General features: G+C 33.5%; 1 protein-coding gene across 1 annotated transcript; it reads right to left on the minus strand.

The window, feature by feature from the left end:
• Positions 1 to 21174, minus strand: LOC132565674 (N-acetylglucosamine-1-phosphotransferase subunits alpha/beta-like). The gene is made up of 29 exons (XM_060230370.1): positions 21049 to 21174; positions 20417 to 20502; positions 19657 to 19776; positions 15700 to 15899; positions 14680 to 14747; positions 14182 to 14313; positions 13825 to 13899; positions 13613 to 13684; positions 13297 to 13476; positions 12776 to 12946; positions 12426 to 12549; positions 12101 to 12163; positions 11734 to 11789; positions 11192 to 11306; positions 10239 to 10450; positions 9509 to 9669; positions 8979 to 9106; positions 7934 to 8040; positions 7712 to 7816; positions 6953 to 7149; positions 6371 to 6523; positions 6034 to 6100; positions 4967 to 5077; positions 4223 to 4308; positions 3681 to 3779; positions 1614 to 1668; positions 1236 to 1348; positions 817 to 907; positions 1 to 423 (listed from the first exon to the last, which is right to left on the minus strand). The coding sequence occupies exons 1-29, from the start codon at positions 21172 to 21174 to the stop codon at positions 295 to 297; spliced, it is 3402 nt and encodes a 1133-aa protein (XP_060086353.1). The 3' UTR covers positions 1 to 294.
• Positions 21175 to 21326: the final 152 nt, after the last annotated feature.

Genomic DNA, 21326 nt, shown 5'->3' on the forward strand with positions numbered 1-21326 from the left:
AACATATATATCTAGATACATTTACAAAAGAAAAATTGCGTAGAAGAAGTGTGTAGTATACAATATGTGTTTCAAATTCTTGTAAAACAATGATTATTTAATTTTTCTCCTAAAACCTGGCAAATTACACTTTATCAGGAAAAATGGTGAAGAGAAACATTTCTACACCCAGACTAAATATCTAGGATTTCAGAATTTGTATGATTCACCCACCATCATTACTACAATGACTAACAGAAGGAGGACAAGGACAGACAGTAGAATATCGGGTGTGATTATCCAGAGCAGTAACCGTCAAACAGTCTCCACGGCACCCTGAGATCGGCTTGAAGTCTCGCTCGTCTCACTCGTATCGGTCTCTGCTGTTGATGATGTTGCCTTTGGACGACGTCGTCCAAAAAATCTCCTTTGCGCTGCTTCAATCTATTAAGGATGAAGAATTGTTACCAATAATGAAAATAACAACCTTTGTAAAATAAAGATTAAAATGCAGCATGAAAATTTGTTTGTTGATTATCAGATATTCATTCTTTATCAAAAATGTTTCTGTAATCATACCATGTATAGAATGAACAACGCTTCTAAACATATTTTCATACCATTTCACATATATCACTGTAAATATAAATTACATGAAATAGGATAAATACCACTTCTGGTGATGTAAACCTATTACGGGATCAATCTTGTCTTTTCAGGAAAGCTATCAAAACTGGTCTCAATCAAAAACGTCAGGTGATTTTGAACTACTGTACGGCATCTAAATGCATTGTGTAAAAATCAAGTATTTTCATAGTGATAAGTATATCAACCAACCTTTTCTGCAAAAAAAGATGCCACAGTAAAGATGACCAACACAGCTAAGGCTAAGTGTGTCCAAAACTTGAGCCAGTCTCTGTATTTCCTCCTGAAAATTCATAGCATTCAAGTGTTGTCAGTCACAATTTTTTTCTCTGAATAGAAATATTTTGGTGTTTTATGTACATGTAAGCAAATGTATATTTCAATCTCTTAAAATGCCTAGTTCATGTACTATTTATAATTTCAATACCAAGATATTTAGTGGTGTTTCTATCTGGTTAAGAAAGAAAACAACTTACTTTATAATTACTATGGTATAAACTGAAGAAAAACATGTGACCACTTCAAAACTTATCATGTGGAAACGAAAATCTGGACAAAATGAAATTAAAACATAAGAAAATTATTAGAGAAGAAAATGTTGTGTAACCTACCATTCCCTTAGGTCATCAGTATGAAGGAAGCGGTTCCTGTACTCTCGTGGAAGTTCAAACTGTGATGGTATAGGAAACACAGCTTCATAGAAATCTTGGAGTATTGCTTTAACCTGTTGAAAAATCATAAAATAAAGACTGTGAAATAAAAAATAACAAAGTGAATCAACCTAAACATTGTACGATGTAGCAGTTGTTATATAGGGAAAATGATCTAGAGCACTCGCAGAGCACAGTCTGTAACCCAAGGCAGGCTCATTACGTACCATCAGTACAACTGACCATAGGTTACTGATGATGTTAAGAGAGTTAAGAAACAAAATATACTGTTCTGTAAAGTCTACTGTTTCTGAATCAATTTTCATAGGATGTACTCACTGTTTTGGCGTCCTCCTTGTTATGGTCAATGTTGTCATTTAAACAAATGAATTTTCTGGAAAAAGTCATGAATTTGTCAGAAAAAATATTAACAATAAAATGTCTATATCTACACTACTAATGCATACTGCTGTCTAATACAGTTATTCAAGGTGTCAACAATGTCAAGACTAGACAACGTCTATATCTACACTACTAATGCATACTGCTGTCTAATACAGTTATTCAAGTTGTCAACAATGCCAACACTAGACAACGTCTATATCTACACTACTAATGCATACTGCTGTCTAATACAGTTATTCAAGTTGTCAACAATGCCAACACTAGACAACGTCTATATCTACATTACTAATGCATACTGCTGTCTAATACAGTTATTCAAGGTGTCAACAATGCCAACACTAGACAACGTCTATATCTACACTACTAATGCATACTGCTGTCTAATACAGTTATTCAAGGTGTCAACAATGTCAAGACTAGACGTCTATATCTACACTACTAATGCATACTGCTGTCTAATACAGTTATTCAAGTTGTCAACAATGCCGAGACTAGACAATGTCTATATCTACACTACTAATGCATACTGCTGTCTAATACAGTTATTCAAGGTGTCAACAATGCCAACACTAGACAATGTCTATATCTACACTACTAATGCATACTGCTGTCTAATACAGTTATTCAAGTTGTCAACAATGTCAACACTAGACAATGTCTTTATCTACACTACTAATGCATACTGCTGTCTAATACAGTTATTCAAGTTGTCAACAATGCCGAGACTAGACAATGTCTATAAACAATGCCAACACTAGACAATGTCTATATCTACACTACTAATGCATACTGCTGTCTAATACAGTTATTCAAGTTGTCAACAATGCCAACACTAGACAATGTCTATATCTACACTACTAATGCATACTGCTGTCTAATACAGTTATTCTGTCTACACTACTAATGCATACTGCTGTCTAATACAATACAATGTCTATATCTACACTACTAATGCATACTGCTGTCTAATACAGTTATTCAAGTTGTCAACAATGCCAACACTAGACAATGTCTATATCTACACTACTAATGCATACTGCTGTCTAATACAGTTATTCAAGTTGTCAACAATGCCAACACTAGACAATGTCTATATCTACACTACTAATGCATACTGCTGTCTAATACAGTTATTCAAGTTGTCAACAATGCCGAGACTAGACAATGTCTATATCTACACTACTAATGCATACTGCTGTCTAATACAGTTATTCAAGTTGTCAACAATGCCGAGACTAGACAATGTCTATATCTACACTACTAATGCATACTGCTGTCTAATACAGTTATTCAAGGTGTCAACAATGCCAAGACTAGACAACGTCTATATCTACACTACTAATGCATACTGCTGTCTAATACAGTTATTCAAGTTGTCAACAATGCCAACACTAGACAATGTCTATATCTACACTACTAATGCATACTGCTGTCTAATACAGTTATTCACAATCTTACAGGGGAATAAACTTAGGAAACAAGCACTGGCTTAACTAAAGAAATCATTAGTAACAGCTGTGTATATGACATCATTAATTAACAAGAGGCCTATACTGAAATACTAATGTGGTTTCGTAATCAGGGTAGCATTTTCCTTTCCACTTTTTCATATTACTTGCATAACTGCTATCACTCAACTGCTGAGCAGTTAGTGAAAAAGCCAGGCAACAACAAACAGGAAAGAATGAAAATGCTGTAGAATATGCATACATATTCCTACATCAGGTTTGAGCAAATTTTTCTGGTCAATTACAAAATTTCAGCCACCAAAATAAGTCAGATATTATGTCTAACTTGTGGTCTCTTTGGTGACTTGAGGCGTCTGTGTTCAATGAAGAACAGAATGTATTCATTTACTGTAAAATTTATAAAAGATACATCACCTTTTTCTATGTTTTAATCAGTTTAGAAAAGTCTCAAAATATTTCAACTTCTATCAAAAAAAGCATTATCAGTAACTGAATGGTTATTTAGTGATGGATGTGTGAGAAGTATACTTACTTAGGGTGTTTACGAATGTCGTCTAATTGTCCAACAACGGTGGAAATATTACTTTTTATCATCTTAAATGCAATTTCTGTATCATCCATCAATGTAAAACTAAATCAGACAGAGAAGAAAAATTCAAATTTAAGTTCTTCTGCACCTTAAATTATTGTATGTGAAAACAGACAAAAACAGTTCTTATTAAAAGTAAAAAATATCCTAGAGCAATCTTTTTTATTGGTTATTTTACCAGGCTAAAGTGACCAATGAATTGTAGTTCCTCCCCAAAAACTTAACCTGTAAAGTACACAGGTTCAACTGTACAGCTAAAGAAATATTTAACAAAATCAATATTCTTGAATTCTGCCTTGTTTTGTAAAGATAACTGAAGACTATTTAAGATAAAATGAGAAAGCAGAGGGCAAATTGAAAGTATGGATATAAATGCACTATATACACTTCTCTTTTATATTATATTTTTTCTGACATTAGTGAACAAAACACACTCACTTTCAATGTATTTATATTAAAATAAAAACATCAAAATGTGGCCTTACCTATACTTGTTCACTGGCTTGAAATTTTTGTGAACAAGTTCAATCATTGGCTCACAATGTATGAACAAGTTTCTAGTCACCTGAGGCTGTGAAACAAATAAACAAACAAGTTTATATAAAATATGATAAAATACAATCTTGAGTTTGTTTGTGAAACCAGGTGATGGCAGTTTTAATAGATGTTTTAATAGTACATAGAATTACTGTTGCCTTCTAGCATCACGCTGGGGTGAATTTCCCCAAAGCTCGATAGACAGAAAGACATATTCATGCAAGCCATGGTTTGTGAGTTTGATCAGCAGTGGAGACACACCACTATTCCTTTCCTCTTATATTTGATACCATAGACCAACCCAAGCTAGAGGAGACTGAGAGGCTTCGTCAGAGTTAGAAAACTTTGGTTGATGTGGTGTTGGGGGCACACACATAAGACGAGGGTAACAGTGTGGCAGGTTTTAATTGTAGATAGGAATAAAGGCACCTTCCAGCTTTAAAGAGGCAATTTCTCTCTAGCTTGATTAGTAGAGCGACAGACTTGTATGCCAGGTGTCATGGGTTTAAATCTATGATCAGTATTGCAGTTGAAGTAAAATTATGGCTAAAGTCAAACTTTTGATGATAATTACATCATTACACGAAAACTATCATTGAAGCTTTTTTAAAGCAAAAGAAGAATAGTGACAATCTCTGGTGTGACTTATAAAATACTCATCAAAGTCTTCAGCGATGACATAACAACATTACCATGCCTTCCTCATAATATGTCTCCTCGGGAACTGGAGGGTACTCTCGGATAACATCTTCTGGTAGGTGTTTGGAGCAATTTCTCATCATGTCTTCTATCTTCACAAGCATCTGAAAAATATTTTGAAAAATTTTCATATGCTTGGGCTCTTAGAGCAACAATTTTGTCAACCAATGAATTTGGGATTGGCTAGCTCTAGGTAAAACACCACTCCTACAAAAGGTAGATAAAACACCACTCCTACAAAAGGTAGATAAAACACCACTCCTACAAAAGGTAGATAAAACACCACTCCTACAAAAGGTAGATAAAACACCACTCCTACAAAAGGTAGATAAAACGCCACTCCTACAAAAGGTAGATAAAACACCACTCCTACAAAAGGTAGATAAAACACCCCTCCTACAAAAGGTAGATAAAACACCACTCCTACAAAAGGTAGATAAAACACCACTCCTACAAAAGGTAGATAAAACACCACTCCTACAAAAGGTAGATAAAACACCACTCCTACAAAAGGTAGATAAAACACCCCTCCTACAAAAGGTAGATAAAACACCACTCCTACAAAAGGTAGATAAAACGCCACTCCTACAAAAGGTAGATAAAACACCACTCCTACAAAAGGTAGATAAAACACCACTCCTACAAAAGGTAGATAAAACACCACTCCTACAAAAGGTAGATAAAACACCACTCCTACAAAAGGTTTACCTGACCAATGTTAAAATTACTGGAAGCTGTATATTGTGTGGAAAGATTTTGGTTGCAGTAGCAGGTATGTCAAAGGGAGGTCAGGTCATGTGGAGTTGATACATCTATTGTGATTTCACTATCAGTCAGTGATTGTTACATTGGAAGTGATGGGAAGGTGAAGTTAACAACTTATAAACTCTTGGTAAAAGAAGTGCAGTTATCAGTCAGTAGCACCATGGTGCTGACAGGGTTACACTTGTAAGAAAGACGAAGTTCAAAGAGGTTAATACACTCATTATCGTCCTCATTATCAGTCAGTAACTGTATTAATACATAGTAAAGTTTGTAGAACAACAGTAGTCATACTCACAGGAAGGCTTAGAGGCAGGTCAAACAGCCTGGTAGCAAATGTTCGGATTTCCCTGTCTGACAAAACCCTAAAATGATCCAGATAACAAAACTTTGACAATAAACTGCCTTTTGCTTGGCGGATTCAACTATACCAGATATAAGATTTTTATCTGAATATGTCCTAGCATTGGTTTTGCAAGCTTAAACTAGAAGGGCAAAAAGAAATTAATTTTAGTAATTTTTGTAATGTAATCAATTTCTGGAGAATAATTGTGTTTAGCCATGTCTATGTAATTAAACCACTTTAATATTCACTGTACTGAAGATCTCAAGACAAAATGATCAACAATCTGTACCTAGATTTATCTGTGTCCATTTCATCAAAGACTTGCCCTATGGTGACATCCTTTTTGACCCCCATCAGGTAGTAATAAAAGGAGAAGGCAAACTGCATATCATCAGAACTACGGATCTTGTGTGACGATGTCACAGCCCATTCCTCTGGAAACCTGAATGACAAGAGAGATATTCAACAAAATCATACTAACCACAAAGAGTAAATGTATTTTACCAGTAAAAACATAAGTGGGATTTAGTCCCTAAACCACCTTAAGACCTTTTATACATCCATAAAGATTCATTTAAAGACAGGACCTTTTTTGTGACATTTATGTAGAAGGCAAATTCAGCACTAAGCATCCACATATAATAAGTATTGATGTATAATATGGATAGGTAATTCTCTAAAAAATAAAATCATTTCAATTATTTTTGGAGTTAAAAATGAAATTCTACTCTAAATAGCCAACAGACTTTGTGATTTGTAGATTTGAAATATGTTACAGTATCATTGTATAGTCGCATTACGAATGATGACTAGCTAGCAAGTTATGATAATGGCATCCAACACTTTTACACAGATAAAACAACCAACGTACATGTCCTGTAGTTCATTCATTATATCCTTGTCAATCATATGAGGCATGTGGCCGGGAACTTTCCGTGCTGTATACCCGAATGCCTTGTTAAATAGTTTGTTGACATGGCGAAGAGAGTCACCAAATGTGTCCAACAGGCGGCGCCCTCGTCTTTGGGTAACAGGGAATTGCTGTGATCGCTTCAACTTCTCTTTCTCCTGGGAATAATCATGAGAGAGTCATATATATGATGTATAATATTGTCTTCTGTGTCACTGGCCATACTCTTGGTAACAGAAGAAAGACAAATACTTTGGAAATGCTCTCAGTAAACAGTATATAACATAGATCACACAAGCATGAAACTATTCTATGTTTAATGTTCATATCAACTTACAGATAACAGTACAATATACTTTAACACATTCTGTCCCATTTAAATACCCTTTGTAATTCAGTTTGTTTTAAGTAATACCTTTTAATACAATATTTAAAAAAAGTGTTGGTTTAAAGTAATTGCTCTTCAACATGGAAGCCAGCATTCACCAACAAATTCACTAAGGCAGTGAATAATTCTACATGAATGCCATTACATCATTAGTAATTAATTTACAAATTTAAAAACAAGTTTAAAATACATTTTTTAAGGAAGATTCTAATTTCGATCTTGTGAGGTAATAAATGTGATTGATTTCAACAAGAATTCAACTTGGAGGAAACCCATTTTGGTTGATGAGTAACACATGGAATTTTTTTTTTTAAAATGAAGTGAGCACAAACCATTTGGATCTTGTTAAAGACTCCATCTTTTTCCCAAGGGAGATGACTCTCAACATCAGATGGTTTATCATTGATAATAATGCTTCTAAGATGTTCTTTTTCAATCTGGTGATCATCAAGTTCCATGAGGTAGCCATTTTGATCCATTTCCATGACAACAGAAGATCTGGTCAGACCAAGTAATTTTCGTTGTCCTATCTTATTTTTCGATTCTTCAATAACAGGTTTCTGAATGTTGTTTTGATCGCCATGATTTTGTCGTTGTAAAATCTGGAATTTTTGCCAGATAATCTGCTGCTGGATTATAAATCCCTTTTCTGTCAGTTCACCTTAAATAGATAAAAATAATATTCTGTTAGGTATCAACAATACAAATAACTGAGTTCAAATTCCATGTATGTTCTACCATTTGGTTTGATGGAATTAAATGGTTCTCGTGTTAAAACAAGACAGGAAATCAAGTGATTTATTTCCAATTCTGTGGTTGAGTGGATTTTTAAAAATTTAACTACCTCGCTCTAAGTATTGATTTGTGTAACATGAGTTAGCTGATAACTCTTGTGGACAATTAGAATTAACCACCATACTTTACAATAAATACTGGTATTGTCATGTTAATTTATATAGATCTAACTTTCTTCTGGTGGTAAGATATGGTATTGTCACTTCAAAATAGTGCACCAAATGTATTTATCCAGAATAAGTAAATTCAAAGAATTCAACATATTTTTCTAAAACTGTCATGGAGTACACTATCCTACATGGACTAATAGCATTACAGATAAATATGGTTCAATGTACCTTGATATTTTTTGCTTATATTAATGATATCTATCATTTTGCTTTAGTCTATCCTTGTTTCAGAGTTAAACATTCAAAAGGATTAAGTTCATCAGGAAATGTTTTATTTCCTTGTGTGACATGAAGTTGGAGGGTTTTGATGCTTGTTAGTATACCTATTAGATATGTTGTTTACCATGTTCTTATTTGAGAATAAGACATAACTTACTTGGCTTGACCAAGATTTACATGGTGGGTGTCACTGATGAAGAAGATACTTATCCTTCCAGAACACCTGGTCTTATTCTCCCTGTACTTTTTCAGGGGTCTCTAAGTTAACCTTTTTTAAAATATATATTTTGCCCAAGATTCATCAAATCGGAGTTTGAATTCAAATTCTGTTGACATAGCAGTATTTTCATTATTGATTTTCAGAAAGTCAATTTCACAAAAGTAAGCCCCATGGTTAGTGTTATGGATACCATACCATCCATCAGCTGTTGTCTAGAGTTGTTCAATTCTATCGCCAAAGGCTGGGGAAGTTCAATGGCTGATAAGTTCACGTGAGGTGGAAGATCTGATAACTCATTTTCTGAAGCCTTCGGTTTCGGATGCCTATAATACAGTATCAAAAACAAAATAGAGAGAAAAAATGTTCACCCATTTAGCCATTCATCCATTATGTAATATATTTGATTACAAATTGTTGTAAATGTGAAAGAAAATAGTGAAAAGTTTAGATTTTATCAATTAAATAATGGAAACATCAATATTTCAGGTGTTTTAATTCATAAAAAGATTTAATAATTATGGATATGTGTATTTTAATTTGATAGTCTTCTTTCTTTATTCTCTAGCCATTATGATGGAAACAATTCTGGTTTGGGTGAAGCCTTGCATTATTTATATACATGGAAATTCTTACCTAAGTTTATAAACCAAGCAACACTTTTGTAATTATTCATACCATATAAACTACATTTTTCTACTGAATTAGCTGTGAATCGTAACACTTACCACAATTCCTTTGGAATGTCTTTGAGTTTGACTTCCCTGACTGTATTCTTGGTCTCATTGATGTTTCCTTTTGTCTGGTTTGCTTTTGCAATTTCAAGAGTTTCATTAACACTGACCTGCTTTTTTCCTGGATCAGTGTTAACAGTCACATTAAAGATAAGCTGAAAATGGAAATGTAATAAACAAATAAATTATAAAATTATAAAATTCAAAATTTCAACAAATCATGCTAATAGGAAGCTGGCACATTTAAAACTGTAAAGAAATGCAATGCATTTGATCCAAATTGAGATAATTAAAAACTTTATCATGAATGAATCCAACATTTTATATGTTTGGACAGTAAGAGATATCTCTTTTTTAATTCTTGAGCTTAACAAGCAAAGTAAAAAGAGCCAGGAAGCAATTCTTTACAATAAAATAAATCACAACAATCAAATTTAATTTTGCTATTGATGATAATAATAAATACTTATTTAGATAAGTCTTTAGATTAAAGGCTTTAATCAAATATAAAAATGCAAATGAGAATTCATTTCTCTGTAAAATCAACTTTGCAGATAAAAAGAATATCTTTGGTCCATAAGGTTTTATACAGAATTTACCTAAAGCATATCAAGTATCGTTTTGTTTCTTTTTTCATTATTTTTATTTCTTTCGAGAAGTGAGTGTTGGGAGCCCTGGTGTCATTCCTCTTACAGAATGTCAAGTGTCATGGTATAATAATTACCTCTACTGTGTCGTTGCTGTTACCTCTGTGACCATTCAAGGTGAAGGTTACTGTGGTTCTATTATGCTTTGGATGTAGAATAAGGGTCATGACCCTAAATTTGTTGCCAATAGCAGATGCTCTCACCACACTTGATTGATTGTAACTTGCACGATATATAGTTCCCTTCAAGCCAACCAAGGAAGTTAGGTTGAAGTAGATAACAGTTTCACCTGAAAGTCAAAATAACAGAGAACAGTCTGTATATTGCAGAATTTTTTAAAAAGTTAGCTTTAATAGCAACTGGAAAATGTCAATAAGACATATATGTCCCTATCTTTATGCAAACCAGAATCTGATTAAATGTAGAAATTGATATCATGATACTCTCGGGTAAATAGGAACCAAATCTGTTGTGAAAATTTCAAGATATGACCTCGATTCTGGACTATCAAGCAAAAGAGCTGGATGTGATAGGACGTGATAGTAGAGATTGAAGGGACATGGTTAACACAATACATACAACATCATCACAACATGGTGAGGCATAAAAATCATGGACTTCAAAAATATGTAATATATTGATTTTTGTTTCTACAATTATTTTTGTTGGATTATTCAAAACACATGGAGCTAAATGATACCAAACCTCATAGGAAATAGGAATGACCACATGATACCCCAGTGGTCTCATAAAAGGACGGAAATTGTAACTTAATTTCATACAAAGCAGACTACGATGAATTGATTTTAATTTTCAGTTGTTTTCCTTTCAGTTGATACGAAATATTCACAATAAACATCAGTGGTAAATTGATTATATATTTCTTACAGGAAATTATTAATGTGAAAACTGAAATAAAATTTTCATGAAGTATTCATATTATGGCACTGAAATTTCTGAAGCAAACTGAGTGTTTGTAATCTATGGACCAGTCCTTTGACCTTAGATCTGATGTGGTATGAACTCTGACCTTTAGGGATTGTGTAACTGGTTGTGGATGGCAGGAGGTCAACTCTATACAGTAGATTATAGTTATCAATCCCACAATCTCCAGTGTCAAATCCACACTCCAGAGTATTGCATGTCTGAAAAATGATAAATTATATCAATCCTCTATTACTATACTTTTCATTCAACTACCTAACAACATCATCCCAGTTATCTATCAACAACTACCAAACACCACAATTAGTTATCACAATATTACATGACTATCCTGCTACAAGCGAGGGGCTTGATTCAAGGCAGTGGTTTATTGCCTTACAAATATCTAAATGCTGTGGACCTAAATTTTTTCCATTGTTAGGCTGAACATGTCTGGTTAATTTTTGTTTTTTGTATTCAGCATATTTACAGAAATATATATCAGAAGACATCCATGTGAATGGACATATGGCAACTTAAATAAACAAACACAACAAAAAACTATTTGCCCTAAATGACAGATTTCAATGAGGTGTTTTTGGGAAAATGCCACAAACTTAACATATCAAAATACTCTGTGTTACTTACTGTATCACAGTATCGATCTGCCAGCCAGGTATTAGGACAGCCTTGGTAACAGTAGTCTATGAAAAATACACAAATTTACATATCACAGTACAAGTATAATCAATACACAAATTTTTCATAGAAAAATCTGTGTTAACAATAGAAATAGTTTAGATTGAATTTCTTTAACAACTGACAGAATTTTTTTTTTACAAATTTACTTAGAATTACTGTATTTAAATTTATATAGAATTTTTATATTCAAATTTACTTCATGTTGCTAGATATGTAAAACAGGGACTAGTTTTTTTCTTTTTAAATCAGGGTAAGAAGTAATGTATAATGCAGGTTTAGTATTGACACTAACATTACTGTGTTGTTAACATACCTATTCCTGTGTCTCCCTGCCAACTTCCACCGTGCCAGTTAGCAGCTTGGTTCACATGGTCACCTAAATAAAAAAAAACATACATCATTCTACAAATTTTGTTTAATAAACTTTATAATATTTATCTGGCAATAAGCCTGAGTCTGGTAATAAGCCCACCCATATCTCTACCAATAAATATTTATCACAAAGGGCAGGTGTTTACATTTCAGTCTTTTGAATTCAAGTATGATGTATATTTCTTACTCTGTGTTTATTCTGTAAGATAGAAACAATCTTTAGATATTCTGTCAAACTGATTGTTCCCGTGTTTGTGTGTGGTTACCTGTACAGTCTCCACCATCCCATTCACAGTCAGTGTTGTTGCATGCTTTGTCACAGTAGCCATCTTTAATCCAAGTTGTCGGGCAGCCATCTTGGCAATTTGGAACGGGCCAAGTTAAATATACCTGTATGACAGTAATTCGTAAATGAAGAAGGAATTTGGAGTGACCCGATTCTGGCAACATTCTGCTATTATAAGAGACACTCAAGTGATGGATTTTGCAAAAATATTGCAGACTCAAAAGAAGGCTTAATGCATACTGAGAAAAAAGACATACTGACAGATGGACAGACAGAATGATAATTATTATGTTGATTGAGGATTCATCACAAAGTGAAATTCCATCTGACCTTTTGACCTCCACTGAAGGTGTAGAAGTCATCAGGCCACACCTCTTTGCCAAACATGACATCATCATTAAGGTATATGAAGCGTTTGGATAGTCCAGGGATGCGGTGGACATGGGCCTCTATAGCTGGCGAGCTGAAGGTTGGCAGGTGAGTTTTATTGGGGAAGAGCTCCTGTGAAAATGAATAAAGTAATGCCAGCATTGAAATGTTTTATATTTTTTTTGTAAATTTGGAAGATAGATAATTCTGTGCAAACGATCTCTTGTAGAACACTGATATTAAACAGTATATTTCTTAATAAAAGCCATTGTAATACCCGACATTCAAGCAGAATCAGATCTGTGCTTTTTGTTATCTTAATATTTGGATGCCATAAGACAGATATCAATGAAAAAAGTGCTCTTTTTGAAACACATCTACTACAACATTTCAAGCAAGGGTTTAGGTATTGTTTTGAATAAGTTGATCATTTTTTAAGACAATCATTGATGAAAGCTAAAAATAAGATATCCGTTCCTTACTTCATGTGTAACCACAGTGATCCGATGATGTTCCATGTTGAGCCAGTAGGGAATTTGTCCATTGGTAATGATATAGATGTGTCTGACCCATGGGGCAAATCTGTCAATGGATCTTAGTGAATACCTCAGTTCCTCATTGTCCTCGAAGCGGCTGGCAGAGACATCTTCATTTCTTCGGAACTGAAGTCAGTGTACAATCAAAATACAAAAGACTATTTTGTTAAAAAGGTATTTCAAGAAATATTTTTTTTAATTTTGAAAACTTTTAAAAATGGTGTGACACCTGGGGACATCATGAAGAACCGTTCCTACTTACATCTCTCAAGTCCCAGACCAGGTTGGCTGCATTCAGTGTGGGCTCCTTCCCATCAAATGTAAAATTATTAGCCTGCAGCAAAGAATAACATCTAATTCATGACGCAGATAAAAAATTGAATACTCAAATGAAACTTACAACTGACACCAGAAAGAGAAAAAAATACAAACAAACAAAACAAAAAAAATTAATTCACAGATAACAAAACTTACTGCCAGGATTCTATTGAAATCATCATGTTGTGGAACATACATCACAACCAAGCCCTCTTCACTATGCAGCTCCATCTACAACAGCCAATCAAATTGAGTATGACAACATAACAGGCAATCAAAATCAGGCTTATAACACAATCAGCCAATCCACACCAGGAAAACATACCATCTCAAAGGGCCTAACAATCACTTTTAGAAGTACAATGTAATTTTTTCTTATTTGAAATAACAATTGTTAATCAAAATCATGGTTTGTGAAACTAAGTAAAAATTGAAAGGATTTTTTAAGCAGTGACCATCATAATTTATTGCACAGCATTACCACACCAGACAGAGCACAACCCTTGTCGTTACCTTATCCACCCCATTCTTCACACTATTGGGCAGTTTTTCCTTTAGTTCCTCCAGACTGTACTTGGAAGGAATTCCTGCCATTATGATGACATCAGACATCAGTATACTGTTGGGAACAGTCCAGTCTGTCGTCTGCATAAACAGTAAAACCTCAATATAATGCCACTTTAATATAATGCCACTTTAATATAATGCCCTCACTCTTATGGGCCATTTCACCTAATGCCACATATCTCAAAGTCAGCTCTCTTAATGTTGTTATGTAAAGGTTGCTCTACTTACCAGACAATATCCCTTTATAATGCCAATATTAAAATAGCAGTACAGTGTAACAAGATTTTACAGAAATCAATGATGAATATTCAATTACAGATGTTTATTCTTTATGTTTCTCCATCTAACCTATCTTATAAAACAGCATTTGAGGTATATCATTTACATTAATTAAATAGAGGAATTGTAATTTTTCTGATCCTGTTCAGTCCTTCACCAACTTACTATATAGCCACTTCTGATTGTTACATTAAGCTCATTCACCACCAAATCTTCACCCGGAAGCAATGACACTGAAAGCATATATTTTTGTATACATATTCTTCTGTGAGTTAATCATATAATTTGAAAACTTTAATTTATAGGAGTTTACAAAATTATTTCCTCACATTGAAATAAAGCAATATTTAAACATTACACTGTAATACAAAATCTAATGCTGGTCTAGATGTAAGACAGGAAAACATACATACTGCAAACATACATAATTTTGTGGTAATCTTATTTTAGTGCTTTCTGCACTTCAGATATTGCACTAAAATGTGGATGAGCAAACTGCTCTTTCTATATGTCGTTGATATTGAAATTATTGTGAACATGTAAATTCATCATTGCTGTACATGATATTTCATCATTGCTGTAAATGAAACTGGACTACAATTTATCAAGAATGTTAACAGATGATGCTACGAAAACTCAAACGACCTATTCCGTATATACTTGGGCCTTTACTTCAACAAACTATTTTCTTTATAAATAGATGTGGTAACATTTATATCCAAAGAAAGGCCTCTTCCACTAGAAATAAATTGTATTCTCCCTATTTTGTGTTTATATTTATCCATTCAGAAATCATTAAAATATCCCAGTACATCAATTAATATGATCCAATGTCTATCCGGATGAAAAAGCAGTAAAAGCATTGATTGAAGCTAAATAACCATAAGACAAAGATCGATTGATGTTATTTTTGTGGTTTATAAGAAAGAATATATTTTCCCAAAAGCAGAACAAATTGCTGTATTTTCCCAATTGATAAGATACGTTGACTTTGAAAAAAGGGTAAGAAATAACATTTTTAATTTGAGGAAGAAAATTTCTAAATACATAAGGTAAAATCCAAAATCACCTACTGATTAAATAGAAAATCTAAATAATTCAAAATCACCCAACTTGGTATTCATGAAAGTCTGAAAATAAAATGTGTGGAAATTAAAGATATAGACTATTAGAGTAAATACATACTGTTAAAAGTATTGGGGAAGGCAACAACACTGAAATTCATCTTATCTTCTGTATTTGACATCAAAGGAAACAACTTCTGGGCATGCTTAAATGTTGAACATATCTGAGATAACTGTTCCAGGGTCATCTCCTTCGGCAATGGTGGGTCAAGAATGACCATATTTGTCTTCAGGCAGTTTGTAAAAGTGCATTTTTCTTCCCTGAAACATGATGATGTGAATTAGTTGGAAAATCAATATTGAATTTGTAATTATTTGCACCCAGAGATTATTATCATACTGAATGGATATAAGGTCTTCTCCTCAAAAAAGGTCTTAACCCCCTGATAGTGCATTCTGAAATTCTTAGATTTAAAAAATAAAATATCATTTTACTCCATCTTATATATATATACATAGCACTAAGTAATGTACAATTATTTGTGTACACAGAGAATCAAATCGTAGACATTCTTTTCTTTTCTTTCTCCTAGGTATTTGCTAGTCTTTTCCTTTCATATTTATGGTAGTGGAATGCATGTCCATTCATTTCAGAAAATATTTCATGAAATTTACCTTAAACTACAATTCACTGCATTATTGATAAGGCAATATGAAACCTTTAGATTCTGAATATTTTCTGAAAACACCCTATTTTCTATAAGGCCCTGAAAGATTTTTTCTGTCACTCAGAAAGTCTATTTTCTATAAGGCCCTGAAAGATTTTTTCTGTCACTCAGAAAGTCTATTTTCTATAAGGCCCTGAAAGATTTTTCTGTCGCTCAGAAAGTCTATTTTCTATACCGCTCAGAAAAACTATTTATCTTGTACATCTGGTCTCATATGATAAGACATTATTAACCTTCATCAAGGCCTAAACAATGCTTTACCAACCTCTGTAATAACTAATCTGACATATCAGGTTGATAAATCAGTGTAATGACCTCAAAGAAGGTTAACAATGGACTTATCATCTTTATGTAATACTAGTTTGTGGCAAAAAATATTGACATCTGCAAGACAAAGGACAACTTTACACACAAACAAAAAGGCTAGCATGCCAAACACCAGCCACCAATGCTATAGCCTTATCTACAGACAAAATATCATAAACAATTTCAAGTAAACTTTGTTCAGATCTGTTTTTTTCTTTCTTTATTTTGCAAAAACAATAAAAATAAGAGAAGAGAAGAGAAATCAAGTTTATCACATAACTTTCCTATTATCAGTGTAAAAACACATCACATATACAACATTATCAGTGTAATGACACCCATCACATAACTCCCCTGTTATCAGTGTAATAGCACCCATCATGTAACTCCCCTGTTATCAGCGTAATAACACCCATCATGTAACTTCCCTGTTATCAGTGTAATAACACCCATCACATAACTACCCTGTTACCAGTGTAATAACATCCATCACATAACTACCTTGTTTTTAATGTAATAACACCCATCATGTAACCCCCCTGTTATCAGTGTAATAACACCCATCACATAACTACCCTGTTACCAGTGTTATCCATCACATAACTACCCTGTTATCAGTGTGATAAAACCCATCATATAACTACCCTGTTATCAGTGTGATAAAACCCATCATATAACTACCCTGTTATCAGTGTGATAAAACCCATCATATAACTACCTTGTTATCAGTGTAATAACATACATCACATAACTACCCTGTAATCAGTATAAATCTCAGTATGTCCACACATGTAATAACACCTAACACAGCTGAAAGTCACCATTGTTTTGATTGTGACATCAATGATTAATGTGTGGAGTTAGAATATAGCCAAATTCAGATTTTGGTGTTGTCTACTAAAACATTATTATTATAAATGCTTGCAAAAGTGTTTGAGTTATGTGATAAACAGAATCTTATATTCGTTCCATTTCATATGAGATGAAGGTTGTCCTGAAATTTTCATTCTAACTTGTCAGAGGCTCGATAAAATGAAAAAGTATCTGCCTCCTCCATAAATCTCATAAGGAATGGAATCTCCCGTAATATCCTCAATTTCTTTAATAACAGGTTGGTGAGAATGGGAACTTTGTCATGCTAATGTCTGAAATGTCAAAATGTTCCTTCAAGAAGCAATTAAAATAGTGAAAGAGCACCCCATGCAAAGAAAGAGACATATACATGTACATCACATTGTTTCTAAATCTGAATATGTCTATATGTACATCATGGTGTAACTGTGGTATCTACATGTACATCACATTGTTTCTAAATCTGAATATGTCTATATTTACATCATGGTGTAACTTCAGGTACATTACAGAGCTCCTGGAGGATGTACATCTCAGTATGTCTATATGTACATCATGGTGTATCTTCAGGTATATTACAGAGTTCCTGGATGTACATCTCAATATGTCTATATGTACATCATGGTGTTTCTAAATTTACACCTGAATATGTCTGTATTTACATCATGGTGTGTCTACATGTACAATGTTTATACACATCACAATTTGTCACCCTATACATTATGTTTTCTAAAAATACATTACTATGTTACGAAAGGAAGATCTCAATATGTCTACAAGTACACAAAGGTGTGCTTCATGAACATCTCAATATGTCTGCATGTACATCACAGTATGGTTACATATATCACAATGTCTACATGTTTGTCACAATGTACTAGCACTAGTAAAATCATCAGTTTTAGACATGGTGAAGCAAGGCTACTTACTGCAAAGTGACGACTACATGCTCACCCCGAAAATTCTTCAGGGAGCATAAAAATAACTAAATAAATACTTGGTAACCAGAATTGAAAAATTATAGTGAAGCAGGAATTAAAAAATCATACTAATGATAAAGCAATATTCCCGTGTTGTTTGGCAAATGAACTCTGAATGGAAACTCTATGATGTACTTAGCCTGTAGCTTTAGTGATAAAGGTCTACTAATGTGGTATAACTCACCTAGAGACAACACAAAACATATCATTATACTAGAGACAACACAAAACATATCATTATACCAAATACATCAAAACATACCACATAACAATATTTACATAGGAACTACTTACCCATTTTCAGTCTTTGCTGTCAATCTAACATTAAAATTGTACCAAATTAAAAACTTTTCCATGTATAAAACAAGATTTAAAGATAAAAACACAATATGACATCCCTTCCTTTATCTCTGGTATATCTCTTCCTGCATGTATTGCCAAACCACCAATTCTAATTGGACAAATTGTGGCAGTATAACATGGACTTATACTTTAATGAATCTCAATACCTTTATCACAGGTATTTTGTCCACCTGTAAATCTACCTAGAATATGTCTATACCACTACATATCCTAAATAATGTTACCGCTCCAGATATGTTAAATCCTGACAAGGGATATGGTACCATATACTCTGTCTAAAGAACTGGATTATAACTTTGTCATACTGCACTACCATAAACAAAGACCATAACATTACCATATACTGAGTCTACAGAGGAATTACTGACAAACTGAGTCACTGGCTACTTGCATGACTTTCCCTGGATCATGATAAAGCATTGGTGTTCATATACGTTAGTAAATGTCCAGGCATTTGTTCATACACCCAGGGAGAAGAGCAATAATTTCATATGTATCCCAGCAATAACACACATATACCCACGTGTAATAAGACAAAATTGACCAATCATAACACTGAAATTAATTTTTTTTCTTCACAAAATGACAAAATATAACCTACCTTGAATATCTACTTTTCCCTTGACCTTATTTGTTCGTTATTTTAGCTGATGCCTTGCTTATTAAAGCCTACACTCACTATAAGCAAACTCTTATCCCATACAAGAAAGAATCTCTGGCATACAGATGTCCCTTAATCCTGTTTATAACTTTTTAACCAATGTCTTGATTATCAGATTTCTAAATTCTGTATCAGAAAGCTCTCATCCTGTAAAAGTATAGTTTCCTAGAATAAGGCTATGTAGTTACCTTGTGATGTTGAGTTCCTCCTCCATGTCCATTTTGACTTTGCGGAGCTGGTTGATGAGTTTAGGATCTGAGCCATTTACCCATGTGTAAACAACATCTATGGGTACAGGCAAACACAACCTGTAATGTACAGAGATCTCAAACAAGTTTCATCATGTATACAAAAATACATAATGAAGTGTTCAGAAAGTCATATGCAAGTACAAAAAAATGAATCAAAATTCATATAAAATACAATTGTAGATAAAAGACAAAAAGGTTTTCTTCAGTGTTCTATGATGGAATCATCTTTGGTAACCAAGGGTTACAATCTAGCTATTCCTCTCTAAAAGTGCCAGAGTGGCCACGATTTACAATCCATTTACTCCTCTTCATGAGAAATGGGGAAGTCGAAAGATTGTAGCACTTGGCTAGCAAAGATATGATAAAATGGGATTCCAGGCAATACATGTTGATTTTCTGCACTTAATTTAATACACAATGTATATTTATTTACCTACTTCCAGTGGCAATGTCTCCAATGCTTAAAAATTAACTCTAAGTTACCTGTTTTATGATTTGGCCATGCATGACCAAAATGAGTTCATGAGCCATAACTGAATTTTATTAAAGATAATTAACCCAAGTACTGGTTTTTTTTCTCTCTTGGAGATCCAAATCTAACAAAATCAAAAACAATAAGAAGCAGTGAAACAACTTCATTATTTTCTTTATATCTTTTTTTTATCTTAATCAATACTCTATTGAACTAGTTATTTACCTTTCTCTGAAAGACTTCCCTGCCAAGTTATCACTAAATGAGTTGAAAACAGCTGCATACTTTTCTTCACTCCATTCCAATACCGTCTAATTGTGGCACACAAAAAAATAAAATGAGTATTAGAGATCAATCCATTCATTCCATTATCTCTTAAAATAAGATAAATATAATTATGCTCTTTTACTTATTCAAAACAAAAACTAGAATACCTTTCACCAAGACCACCATTATTTGGGAGGAATGGTTTACTGCTCATGACAAAATGATATACAGATCAATCAAGAGCTCTGTTGTTGAACTAACGATGTTCCTTTATGAAATAACGACGCACCTTGAGATCATGTACAGTCTCTGGTTATCTTTCCATATACGTGTTAATCAGCCTCTAAGCAAATTTTGTAAATTGCTGAAGTATTATGAAGTTTTTAATTTTCCCTATTTTTTTTGTTTTTTGTTTTGTTTTTTCTAATGACCATTACACTTAAAAAACGAAGATTCAACAATTACTGGTCAACTCTTATTTAGATGTGCTTTGAGATAATTAAATTAGCAAACAACTTAGTGAGCAAATTCATGAGAAAAAGTAAACAAGGGGCGGGTAAATTCGAGTTCTCTCCCCTAAATGTTGTTACCTCTCCAAAGTGGAATGCAGATATGGTTACCAAAACTATGGCACCAATGATAATAAGCAATCCATATCGATGAGAAATTATGTCATAAGCCTGCTTTTGTAACGCTTTCTGAAAATTGCCCGGCATCTTGGTTTTAAAGCATTATCTAGCAGCAGCCAACTGCTGCCATGGGCGCTTCCATTACACGTGTGACGGGTGACATAATTACAGTCCGGTGCTGCCCGATTTGCCCGGTACCGCCCGAGAACTATATATTGACCACCCGGGCATTTAATTTC

The sequence above is a fragment of the Ylistrum balloti genome, unplaced genomic scaffold (assembly GCF_031769215.1).
Source record: "Ylistrum balloti isolate Yb309-2 unplaced genomic scaffold, AGI_CSIRO_Ybal_v1 Utg369730, whole genome shotgun sequence".
NCBI classification, from domain to species: domain Eukaryota; kingdom Metazoa; phylum Mollusca; class Bivalvia; order Pectinida; family Pectinidae; genus Ylistrum; species Ylistrum balloti.

Coding starts and splice junctions, on each gene's coding strand:
- LOC132565674 (XM_060230370.1), bottom strand. CDS start 21,174: ATGCCGGGCAATTTTCAGAAAGCGTTACAAAAGCAGGCTTATGACATA. Junction 20,503..21,048: donor CTGCATTCCACTTTGGAGAG/GTAACAACATTT, acceptor TGCCACAATTAG/ACGGTATTGGAATGGAGTGA. Junction 7,817..7,933: donor AAAACAACATTCAGAAACCT/GTTATTGAAGAA, acceptor GATGATCACCAG/ATTGAAAAAGAACATCTTAG.